This window comes from Rhinoraja longicauda, chromosome 9, assembly GCF_053455715.1.
Source record: "Rhinoraja longicauda isolate Sanriku21f chromosome 9, sRhiLon1.1, whole genome shotgun sequence".
Taxonomy (NCBI): Eukaryota; Metazoa; Chordata; class Chondrichthyes; order Rajiformes; family Arhynchobatidae; genus Rhinoraja; species Rhinoraja longicauda.
In genome coordinates this window covers 145,601-159,121 of record NC_135961.1, presented here as the reverse complement: position 1 = coordinate 159,121, position 13,521 = coordinate 145,601, and the positions used below count along the sequence as shown (strand labels likewise).

Genomic DNA, 13,521 nt, shown 5'->3' with positions numbered 1-13,521 from the left:
AATCAGCATTTCACTATACTTCATTTTAAAGAACATCCCTTGATATTTTGGAATCATTTGGCTTAACTTGTTTTTGCACCTAACATTTTGTCTGTCTATTCTTTTATCATTTTTTACAGGTGATTAAGAAAATGGGACAATACTTGAAGACAAATGTGATTGTGCCAGAAGAATACACAGATGGGTTCATTCGGGCAAATAACACATTTCTATATCAATTGGTGTTTGACCCATTGAAGCGAAAGCTCGTTCCTTTAAATAATTATTCAGATGATGTTGATCTGAAATCTATTGAGTATGCTGGGCAGTATCCTTCATCAATGTTTTTCTTTGTATATTGTATTGATTAGTTTAACCAGATTTTTTTTAAGTGCAATTCTGTGCATGAAAATGATTGCCTGCAGATTGCTAATTTTTTGAGTGCTTACAAGGAACAGGTGTAGGAATATCGAGGAAGAGAACAATTTTGGCCATACAGCATGGAAACAGCCCATTTGGCCAACAACTATGCCAACCAAGATGCTCCATATATGCTTATCCCATTTGCATTTGGTCCATATCCCTCTCAACCTTTGTTATTCATGTACCTGTCCAAGTGTCTTTGACATGTTGTTATTGTACCTGCTTCATTTGTAATGCCCATCTCCCCATGAATGAAAAAGTTGCCCCTCGGGATCTTGTTAAAACTTTCACCTCTCATCTTAAACGTATGTCCTTTGGTTCTTGATTCCCATAACCTGGGCAAAAGATGCTGTGCATTCACCCGATCTATTCCTCTCATGATTTTATGCACCTCTATAAGATCACCCCTCAACCTCTTGCGATCCAAGGAATAACATCCTAGCCTTCCCAACCTTTCCCTATAGCTCACAAATCCTTGCAGCATGCTTGTGCACTTGTTCCAGCTCAATTACTTTCTCCCTGTGACAGGGTAACCAAAACTGAACACAGTACTCCATGTGTGGCCTCACCAACAACTACCAAATATACCAAAAGCCTTCTTGACTACCCTACGATACCACTTTTGGGGAACTATGCACTTGTACTCCAAGATCGCACTGCTCTACGACACTCCCATACTATTCATTATGAAGATCCCGTCCTAATTTGACTTTCCAAAATGCAATACCTCATAAAATTTAAAAAATTAAAAAAATTGTCCCTTGTGGGTATAGGATACTTCCAGTACAGTCCCTGGTGGACTCTTCGAAGTGATGACCACAAGATACAAGATACTACTCTGCATTAAACTCCATTAGTCATTCCTCTGCCAACTTGCCCAGCTGATCGAGAGCCTGTTGTAATTTTTGATAACCATCTTCACTATCTACAATACCACCACTTTAGTATCATCTGCAACTTTACTAGTCGTACCTGTACATTCTCATCCAAATCGTTAATTTAAACCACAAACAGCAATAAGCCCAGTAATGATCACCCAGCAATAATCACGATTCGTCACAGGCCTCCAGTCTGGAAAGCACCCTTCCCCCACCAACTCTGCTTTCTTGCATGAAGCCAATTCTGTATCCAGTTAACTAGCTCTGCCTGGATCACGTGTTCTATCCTTTTAGAGCAGCCTAACATGTGGAAGCTTATCAAAAGCTTTGTGGAATTGCATATTGAGAATGTCTCTGTTGTTGCCCTGGTTTTTGGTTACCTCTTCAAAAACTCAATCACCTTTGTAAGACACGATCTACCATGTACAAAACCATGCTGCCTGTCCCTAATCTGTCCCTGTCTATCCAAAGGCATTTATATCTTGTGCCTCAGAAATGTAAATGTATATCTTTTCCCTCCGAAAGAGAAACATTTGCAGAAGTTGAGCAAAATTCAATAGATTGCATGATGAAATGGCATGCTGGTGATAAAATGTAGATTCACGATCAGATTCACTTCAGATGTTTGCAAACATTTTGATATTTGTCAAGTCAGATTGTTTTTGGACAATTTGACTGTCAGTGCTATGTGATCAAACCTGAAATTTGATTTTACAAATTGTGTGTGAAGCTGAAGGAGTAAAATGTGGGTGGAGAAACAAGTTTCTCTGGCACTGATAAGTCTGGAAATGAGTTATTTCTAGAATGACATATTGGAATGTGCTGCAGCTATTTGTGAGTGAACTAGCCAGTCATATTTGATATTGTAACCTCGTTCCTCATGAACTCATCAACTGAGCTCAATTTATGTTCAACAAAGTTAACTATTTTGATTCCAGGCTTGCATTATTGCTCGTCTGACAATTCCCTGGATTCTCTCTAGTTAAATAAATGAACATTAGCTAACCAGAGCAGTATGAAGAAGGATCTTGACCTGAAACATCACCCATTCCTTCTCTCCTGGAATGCTGCTTGAGTTACTCCAGCATTTTGTGTCTACGGTGTAAACCAGCATCTGCAGTTCCTTCCTGCACATTAGCTACTCTAAGGTCCTCCGGAACCTTGCCTGTGGCTAAGGAGACGCGAAGATCTTTGACAAATCTCCAACAATCTCCTCTGTTGCCTTGCTCCATAACATGGAATAAATCCCATCATGTCTTCGGGATTTATGCACCTTCAAGAATCCCAACACCGTCTCAATTTCAAAATGTCTTTACATGTTAGTATTTGGAACTTCAATCAACTGGTCTTTAAATTACACCCATGTGTCAGAAGATGGGCACAAAATGCTGGAGTAACTCAGTGGGTCAGGCACCATCTCTGGAGAAAAGAAATAGGGGATGTTTTGGGTCGGAGGCTTTCTTCAGACTGATGCTGTCTGACCCGCTGAGTTACTCCAGCCATTTGTGGCTATTGTCAGTATAAACCAGCATCTGCAGTTCCTTGCTACCCATATGTCATATGTAGAATTGCCCAATAACAGTTGCTCCTAGTGTACTCTCCTGAGTACTTTCCCACAAGGTCCACTCTTCAAAACAATCTTAATCACAAATTGGATGAATAGCACCTCATATTTCGCTTGGGCAGCTTACAACCCAGTGGTATGATTATTGATTTTTCTAACTTCAAGTAACCCTTGCATCCCCTCTCCCTCTGTTGTACTATGTCAAAGTTGCCTTGTTGAGTCTCATTGTCTGGAACTCGTTCTCACCTAGCCCACAGCTAACAATGGCCTGTTTCATTTATCACAATTACTTGCATGGGATCTATGGAGAACAATCCAAGAGCTCTATCTAACTCTCTTTTAAATTCATCCAGTGAATTGGCCTCTACTGCCTTCTATGGCAGAGAATTCCACAAATTCACAACTTTCTGGGTGAAAAAGTTATTTCTCATCTCAGTTTTAAATGGCCTCCCCTTTTATTAGTCTAAGAATAAAGGGGAGACCATTTAAAACTGAGATGAGAAAAAAAACTTTTTCACCCAGAGTTGTGAATTTGTGGAATTCTCTGCCACAGAAGGCAGTGGAGGTCAATTCACTGGATGAATTTAAAAGAGAGTTAGATGCAGCTCCAGGGGCTAGCGAAATCAAGATATATGGGAGAAGGCAGGCACAGGTTACTGATTGTGGATGATCAGCCATGATCACAATGAATGGCAGTGCTGGCTCGAAGGGCCGAATGGCCTCCTCCTGCACCTATTTTCTATGTTTATCCGACTGGATAGAGATTGCCAGTGGTGTTTCTCAGGGATCGGTGCTGGACCTGTGCTGTTTGCGGTTTATGTCAAAGATTTAGATTGCATGATTGGTAAGTTTGCAGATGACACTATGTAGGTGGTATAGATAGTGAAATGATTATCATAAATTGCAGCATCTCTTGATCAGCTGGGCAAGTGGGCTGAGGAATGGCTAATGGAATTTAATGCAGATAAGTGCGAGTGTGGCATTTTGTGAAGTTAAAAACCAGGCCAAGGCCTTCACAGCGAATGGTAGAGCCCTGGTGGGTGTTGTGGATTGATAATAAATTGAATGCAAAGTCTGAAACTCACCTTTTGCACCTGAGGAGAGGGGATGATGGAGACGAGATTAAACTTTTTTTCAGAGAGCGTGCAGCGTAGGTTTACTAGGTTAATTCCCGGAATGACGGGACTGTTGTATGTTGAAAGACTGGAGCGGCTAGACATGTATACACTGGAATTTAGAAGGATGAGAGGGGATCTTATCAAAACATATAAGATTATTAAGGGGTTGGACACGTTAGAGGCAGGAAACATGTTCCCAATGTTGGGGAGTCCAGAACCAGGGGCCACAGTTTAAGAATAAGGGGTAGGCCATTTAGAACAGAGATGAGGAAATACTTTTTCAATCAGAGAGTTGTAAATCTGTGGAATTCTCTGCCTCAGAAGGCAGTGGAGGCCAATTCTCTGAATGCATTCAAGAGAGAGCTTGATAGAGCTCTTAAGGATAGCGGAGTCAGGGGGTATGGGGAGAAGGCAGGGACGGGGTACTGATTGAGAATGATCAGCCATAATCACATTGAATGGTGGTGCTGGCTCGAAGGGCTGAATGGCCTACTCCTGCACCTATTGTCTATCAAGGGGATTAGGGATCTGGAACTTCCTGCCTGAATTGATAATTGAGACAGATATACTTGTGACATTTAACTATTCCTTGGATGGGTGCTAGCTGAGCTTCACTGCAATGCCATGGACAAAGTGCTTTGAGATTATATTCGATTGCTCAATGTTTGACTATCACTGAAACAATTAACAAAATGACCGATGTAAGTTTACTTTGGAAGCTCATGTATTTTTGCTTTTGGACCTTACCATATCTAGTTTTGGATAACCAGTGATCTATTTTATTCTATTTTGTCCAATAATATTTACCATTTATGTTTTGAGACTTAACTTTGCCTCTTTAGCCACTTTGGTGATGAGAAAGCTTTTCAAATAGCGCTTGGAAATATAGATATTACGGCTTTGGAATTCATAGACAACTTCAGCCCATGCACTTTGCAGGTATTATATATTATCTAATTCTAAGTTATAAGCGCAAATGTTATAATTTTGCATCACACTTTTTACTATTAAGAGAACTGAAGTTTTTCTTAAGTTAGCTATATTTGGTTCTTTCCCTCCATGATAATGGTAAAAGATGTGTACATACAGTAAGTTAAGTGACCAGTGTAATGTGACTATAGAGTGTCATTTAATCAATTGTTTTTATCTGATACCCATTCTTGATATCATCTTCAATATATGCTTCTATCCTGCAGCTGATGTGTAGTTATTCCTGTAACATAGAGCCCAAAACAGGGCTTATGTGGGAAAAATACAGTCAAGTACCTAGTGGCAGAACAAGTATTGCTTTCAGCTTGCCCTTTTCTCAAATTGTAATTTTCTGAGTTGATATGTCAAGTTATTCTGAAATGCCTAAAAATTGGCCATAGAACCTGGAACACAGCACAGCACAGGAACGTTTGTGCCAATGTTTGTGCCAAACTGATCTCATCTGCCTGTGCATGATCCATATCCCTCTGTTCCCAGCACTTCCATGTACCTATCTTAAACCCCCTAAAACATCACAATCATATCTGCTTCAACTGCCACCCCTGGCAATGTGTTCTAGACCCCCCCCATGTGTAAATTATAAAAAACCTTCCCTGCAAAACTCCATTAATTTCCCCCTCAAACCTTATAGTTATGTCCTCTCGTGTTGGACATTTCCACCCTGGGGTAAAAGGTTCTCACTGTCCACCATGCCTATGCCTTTCATAATTGTATACACTTCTATCCAGTCTCTGCTCAACCTCCGACGAACCACAGAAAACAATCCCAAGTCCATCCAACGTCTCCCTGAAGCAGCAATTCTCTGCATCCTCTCCAAAGCCTCCACATATTGTTGGTAATGGAACAATTAGAACTGCATGCAATACTGCAAGTTATAAATATTTTTACTCTAAAATAGTGTACACAGATGAAAATGTAGAGTTATAGAGAGTTAGAATTGTACAGCACAGAAGCAGGACCTTCAAAGTCAGCATGGATTTATGAAGGGGAAAATCATGCTTGACTAATCTTCTGGAATTTTTTGAGGATGTAACAAGTAGAATGGATAATGGAGAGCCAGTGGATGTGGTGTATCTGGACTTTCAAAAAGCCTTTGACAAGGTCGCACACAAGAGATTAGTGTGCAAAATTAGAGCACAAAATTAGAGCACATGGTATTGGGGGTAGGGTATTGACATGGATAGACAATTGTTTGCCAGACAAGAAGCAAAGAATAGGAATTAATGGGTTCTTTTCAGAATGGCAGGCAATGACTAGTGGGGTGCCACAAGGCTCAGTGCTGGGACCGTGGTTATTTATAAAATATATTAGCGATTTAGACGAGGGAATTAAATGTAACCTCCCAGTTTGCGGATGACACAAAGCTGGGTGACAGTGCGAGCTGCGAGGAGGATGCTATGAGGCTGCAGGTGACTTGGACAGGTTGTGTGTGTGGGCAGATGCATGGCAGTTGCAGTATAATGGGGATAAATGTGAGATTATCCACTTTGGCTACGGACTATAACTAGCTACAGGTCCAGCACCCCCTCAACCGGAAGTGCCGGCTCCTCCTTAGCTGATGACCTGAACTCTTTTTATGCACGGTTTGAGACGGGTAACACCACCAGCTCGCCGTCTAAAAACAGCACCGAGGGGGCGCTGGCTAGCGAGGCTGGAGGGGGATCCACCCCCGGGGATGTGCACACATTCTCGGTGTCCGAGCATGAGGTGAGGTGGGCTCTGACGCGTGTGAACACGAGGAAAGCTGGAGGCCCAGATGGTATATCTGGGCGAGTACTAAAGTCTTGTGCTACTCAGCTTGCTCCAGTGCTCACCACAATATTCAACCTCTCCTTGGCAAAGTCCGTGGTCCCTGCATGCTTCAATAGATCCATCATTGTACCGGTGCCAAAGAATGCCTCTCCAGCGTGTTTAAATTACTACCGACCGGTGGCCCTCACCTCGGTTGTCATGAAATGCTTTGAGAGGCTAGTCAAGAAGCACATCTGCGCCCTCCTTCCTCGTAACATGGACCCACTACAGTTCGCAAACCGTCCGAACAGGTCCACGGATGATGCAGTCTCCCAGGTTCTACACACCGCTCTCTCTCATCTGGACAGCCAGGGGGTTATGTGAGGATGCTGTTCATTGACTATAGTTCAGCATTCAACACAATAGTCCCCAGCAGACTGGTTGAGAAGCTGCTGGAACTGGGGCTTAGCACCCCTCTGTGTGACTGGGTCCTGGACTTTCTCACTGCCAGGCCCCAAGTGGTCAGGATGGGGGAACACACATCTAGCTCCCTCACCCTGAACATAGGATCCCCCCAGGGTTGCGTCCTTAGCCCCCTACTGTACTCCCTGTACACACATGACTGTGGGGCCAGGTTCAGCTCAAACTCCATCATCAAGTTTGCTGATGACACTGTGGTGGTGGGCCGGATCTCCAACAACGATGAGAAAGCCTACCGGGAGGAGGTGGCTGATCTGGCACTCTGGTGTCAGGACAATAGCCTCCTCTTGAATGTCACTAAAACAAAGGAGCTGATTGTGGACTTCAGAAGGGCTAAACATCCAAGGACGTACACGCCACTGGAGATAAATGGGTCTATTGTGGATAGGGTGAGCAGTTTTAAATACTTGGGAGTCCGCATCGCCGAGGATCTGACGTGGGCAACGCACATTGCCGCACTGGTGGGTAAGGCTAAGCAGCGCCTTTACCACCTTAGACAATTGAGGAAATTCAGAGTGTCTGAGGATCCTTCATTGCTTCTACTCTGGGGCTGTAGAGAGCATCCTGTCCGGCAACATTACAGTCTGGTTTGGGAACAGCTCTGCCCAGGACAGGATAGCCCTGCAGAGAGTAGTGCGTTCGGCAGAACGCACCATGGGAACTACACTCATCCCCCTGCAGGACCTATACATCAGGAGGTGCAGATCCAGAGCAAGCAAGATCATGAGGGACCCCTGCCACCCCTGTAACGGACTGTTCCAGATGCTACGATCAGGCAAACGCCTCCGCTGTCACGCTGCGAAAACGGAGAGGATGAGACGGAGCTTCTTCCCACAGGCCATCAGGACTGTCAACTTTTATAACCCCAGAGACTAAATTTTTGTCGACACTAATAGTAACTTATTAACTTTATTTATATGCTGTAACTGTAATTCTTTTTTGTGCACATCCCGCAGGCATTGCCACTTTCATTTCACTGCACAGTATGTGTATGTGACAAATAAACTTGACTTGACTTGACTTGGTGGCAAGAACAAGAAGACAGATTATTATCTGAATGGTGTCAGGTTAGGAAAAGGGGAGATGTTTCATTTTGGGAAGCCATACCTGGGCTGAACATTCACAGTGAATGACAGAGCTCTGGAGAGTGATGTAGAGCAAAGGGATCTAGGAGTGCAGGTACACAGTTCGTTGAAAGTGGCGTCACGGTTAGCCAGGGTGGTTAAGAAGGCTTTTGACATATTGGCCATCATCAGTCAGGGTATTGAGTATAGAACTTGGAATGTAATGTTACATGTACAAGACATTGGTGAGGCACATTTGGAGTATTGGGTTCAGTTTAGGTCACTCTGTTATAGAAAAGGATTTACGAGGATGTTGCCAGGACTCGAGGGCCGAAGCAATAGGGAGAGGTTGAGCAGTCTAGGACTTTATTTCTTGGAGCACGAGGGGTGATCATGAGGGAAATTGATAGGGTAAATGCACAAAGCCATTTACCCAGAGCAGGAACCAGAGGATATATGTTTACGGTGAGATGGGAAAGATTTACTAGGAACCTGAGAGGTCACTTTTTCACACAAAGGGTGGTGGGTGTATGGAACAAGCTGCCAGAGGGGGTAGTTGATGCAGGTACTATCACAAGACACTTGGACAGGTACATGGATAGAAAGGTTGAGAAGGAGATGAGTTAAACACAGGCAGGTGGGAATAGAGTAGAAGTGGCATCTTGGTCAGCAAGGGCAAGTTGGACTGAAGTGCCTGTTTCCCAGCTGTATGGCACTATGATCTTTGGTTCTTGATTCCCCTACTCTGTGCATTCCCCTCATGATTTTATACATCTCTATAAGATCACCCCCACATCCTCATGCGCTCCAGGGAATAAAGTCTTAGCCTGCCCCACTTCTTCCTATAGCTCATGCTCTGAAGTCCTGGGAAAATCTTTGTAACTCTTCTCTGCATTCTTTCCAGCTTAACAACATCTTTCCTATAGCAAGAGATACGATCAGGCCTGGAAAATTTATCTACCTTCATTTATCTACCTTTAGATGTTCGGCACCTCCTCGGCTGTAAAATGGGCTATCCTCAACGCATTTCCATTTCCATTGACAGTCCCAAGTTACCCATGTCTTTCTCCATGGTAAAATCAGAGGAAAAATACTCATTGAGGATCTTGTCCTTCACCTGCTCCACACGGAGATGACCACTTTGATTTCGGAGGGACCGTATTCTCTCTCTGGTTACCCTCATTCCCTTAATGCACTTGTATGTATTTCACAAGTTCACAAAATAGTAGAATTAGGCCATTCGGCCCTTCGAACCAGCACCGCCATTCAATGTGATCATGGCTGATCATTCTCAATCAGTACCCCGTTCCTGCCTTCTCCCCATACTCCCTGACTCCGCTATCCTTAAGAGCTCTATCTAGCTCTCTCTCGAATGCATTCAGAGAATTGGCCTCCACTGCCTTCTGAGGCAGAGAATTCCACAGATTCACAACTCTCTGAGTGAAAATGTTTTTCCTCATCTCTGTTCTAAATGGCCTACCCCTTATTCTTAAACTGTGGCCCCTTGTTCTGGACTCCCCCAACATTGGGAACATGTTTCCTGCCTCTAACGTGTCCAACCCCTTAATAATCTTGTACGTTTTGATAAGATCTCCTCTCATCCGTCTAAATTCCAGTGTATACAAGCCGAGTCACTCCAGTCTTTCAACATATGACAGTCCCGCCATTCCGGGGATTAACCTAGTAAACCTACGCTGCACGCCCTCAATAGCAAGAATATCCTTCCTCAAATTTGGAGACCAAAACTGCACACAGTACTCCAGGTGTGGTCTCACTAGGGCTCTGTACAACTGCAGAAGGACCTCTTTGGTCGTATACTCAACTCCTCTTGTTACGAAGGCCAACATTCCATTGGCTTTCTTCACTGCCTGCTGTACCTGCATGCTTCCTTTCAGTGACTGATGCACTAGGACACCCAGATCTCGTTGTACGTCCCCTTTTCCTAACTTGACACCATTCAGATAATAATCTGCCTTCCTATTCTTACCACCAAAGTGGATAACCTCACACTTATCCACATTAAACTGCATCTGCCATGCATCCGCCCATTCACGAAACCTGTCCAAGTCACCCTGCAACCTCATAGCATCTTCCTCACAGTTCATACTGCCACCCAGCTTTGTATCATCTGCAAATTTGCTAATGGTACTTTTAATCCCTTCATCCAAGTCATTGATGTATATTGTAAATAGCTGCGGTCCCAGCACCGAGCCTTGCGGTACCCCACTAGTCACTGCCTGCCATTCTGAAAGGGACCCATTTATCCCTACTCCTTGCTTTCTGTCTCATCCAATTTTCTATCCATGTCAGTACCCTACCTCCTATACCATGCGCTTTAATTTTGCCCACCAATCTCCTGTGTGGGACCTTGTCGAAGGCTTTCTGGAAGGCAAGGTACACTACATCCACCGGCTCTCCCCTGTCCATTTTCCTAGTTACATCCTCAAAAAAGTCTAGAAGATTAGTCAAGCATGATTTCCCTTTCGTAAATCCATGCTGACTCGGAACGATCCTGTTACTGCTATCCAAATGCTCCGCAATTTCGTCTTTTATAATTGACTCCAGCATCTTCCCCACCACCGATGTCAGACTAACTGGTCTATAATTTCCTGTTTTTTCTCTCCCTCCTTTCATAAAAAGTGGGATAACATTAGCTACCCTCAAATCCACAGGGACTGATCCTGAATCTATAGAACATTGGAAAATTATCCACGAAATGTGTCCACGATTTCTAGAGCCACCTCCTTAAGTACCCTGGGATGCAGACCATCAGGCCCTGGGAATTTATCAGCCTTCAGTCCCATCGGTCTACCCAACACCATTTCCTACCTAACGTGAATTTCCTTGTTCCTCTGTCACCCTAGGATCTCTGGCCACTAGAACATCTGGGAGATTGTTTGTATCTTCCTTAGTGAAGACAGATCCAAAGTACCAGTTCAACTCGTCTGCCATTTCCTTGTTCCCCATAATAAATTCACCTGCTTCTGTCTTCCACATTTGCCTTAACTATATTTTTCCTCTTCATGTACCAAAAGAAGCTTTTACTATCCTACTTTATATTCTTCGTACCTCATCTTTTCTCCCCGTATTGCCTTTTTAGTTATCTTCTGTTGCCCTTTAAAAGAGCACTACCCACTGACTAAAGAAGTTACTCCTCACCTCCTTTCTAAAAGGGCACCCTTTAATTTTGAGGCTATGTCCTCTGGTCCTAGACTCTCCCACCAGTGGAAACATCCTCTCCACATCCATTTCACAAGTCTTTCTTTATTCTGTAAGTTTCAATGAGGTCCCCCCTCAACCTTCTAAACTCCAGCGAGTACAGGCCCAGTGCTGTCAAAGGCTCTGTTGAACATCATTTGTTACAACTGTGAAAACATAATAGTCAGCGAGGTGGTTTTTAAGTCATGGTGTTTTGAAAGGGGATCAACATTCTGTTATTTTTCTATAATGGAGAAATTTGGATATTCATTTCCTTTTTTTTCAGATTCCGCCAAAAAGGTCAAGTGGATGGAATAATAATGAGCCAAATAAGCAGAGAACTCTGCATATGCTCAGTATATGGAGCAAAGACTATAGACCATATGGAAATCATCTCTCGGTCCCAAAGCCAGATCAATCGCCAGAGAAACCTTGCACCAAGGGTATGGAGAAAGTAATCAGCATTCAAAATTTTAAACTTCCCAGCAGAGTGATCCTGGCGAAAAGAGCAAGAGAAGGTACATTTTTCAAGAAAATAAAGTCCATTTAAAAAATTATTTCAAGTAAAGAAACTGAACCAATTCACGCATTCTGGAAAGTATACCTTTTATGGGGGACAAGAAATTGCAGATGCTGGTTTATATAAAAAGCACCAAGTGCTGGAGTTACTCAGCAGATCAGGCAGCTTCTCTGGAGGATGTCTCTGGATGCTGCCTGACCCACTTGAGTTACTCCAGCACTTTGTGTTTTTTTTTGTACATTTTATGGAAATGGCTGCTCCATCACTGATCATTCCTTGTGGAACTGAAGGAAAATTATTGACCTGTTTGGAGAAATTGGCTAATGTGGTAGCAGATGGGGACGGGGAGAAATGACAGGCTAACCTAGTGACTGGTGATCTATTGCTGGGGCCATGGCAGTTCACTGCTATTAAAGGCTTTTATTATACGATGGAAAGCCATTTATCAAAGTTTGCTGATTTAAGTAATCTTTCTTATCTTATCTTAATCTTAATATATCTTTCTTAATATACTAAAACTCAGAAGAGTATATATGTTTGTAACAGTGATTTCGGCAAAACGGTGAACCGTAGCGCCACAATTATTGCACCGCCTAATCACACCGCTGGACGCTTGCCGAAAATGATTTTTAAATTTAATTCGGTCGTATATTTTTTAAGTTACAGAGGTTTAAAAGTCCACTTTTTTTTTAATCTCAGTTATTTCGGCTGATTTCGGCAAAAACGGTGAACCGTAGCGCCACGATTTTTGCACCGCCTTAATCACCGCGCTGAACGCTGCTGGAAAATGATAATTTTATTTGATTCGGTCGCGTATTTATTAAGTTACAGAGGCTTTAGTAAATAAAATAAAAAACCCAGCCGTTTTTTCAATTGCCTTCAGCGTGTGACGTCAAAAAGCTCGCGCAACCCCCCTCCTACTGATTTATTGAAGGCTTTCAGCGTGGCGCTGCTGTGCGTATGGGCTCACCTCTCCTCTCTCCCCTTGCTTCTCTCCTCTCTCCCACACCAGGGAGACCCCCCCCGGACCTTTCACTGATGCGCTCCCCCGCCCCCCACGGACCTTTCACTAATGCGCTCCCCACCCCCCCCAGGACCTTCCCCACCCCCCCCCCCCCCCCGGACCTTTCACTGATGCGCTCCCCATCCCCCCCGGACCTTTCACTGATGCGCTCCCCATCCCCCCCCCCCCCCCCCCGGACCTTTCACTGATGCGCTCCCCATCCCCCCCGGACCTTCCCCACCCCCCCCCCCCCCCCCCCCCGGACCTTTCACTGATGCGCTCCCCATCCCCCCCGGACCTTCCCCACCACCCCCCCGGACCTTTCACTGATGCGCTCCCCATCCCCCCCGGACCTTTCACTGATGCGCTCCACCCCCCCCCGGACCTTTCACTGATGCGCTCCCCATCCCCCCCGGACCTTTCACTGATGCGCTCCCCCGCCCCCCACTGACCTTTCACTGATGCGCTCCCCCGCCCCACACTGACCTTTCACTGATGCGCTCCCCGCCCCCCCCCCCGGGACCTGTTGGTGCTGGGGGCAAGAAAGAGATGGGGAAAGGGGTGTGCTGGGGA

The 13,521-nt window shown here is 44.4% G+C and overlaps 1 protein-coding gene across 1 annotated transcript in view; it reads left to right on the top strand.

Moving 5' to 3' along the window:
- The window catches only part of exo1 (exonuclease 1), a 67,819-nt gene that overhangs the window by 45,166 nt on the left and 9,132 nt on the right, over positions 1–13,521 (top strand). The window contains 3 exon segments of the mRNA XM_078404649.1: positions 120–307; positions 4,805–4,901; positions 11,712–11,943. Of these exon segments, the coding sequence (XP_078260775.1) occupies positions 120–307; positions 4,805–4,901; positions 11,712–11,943 (517 nt within the window).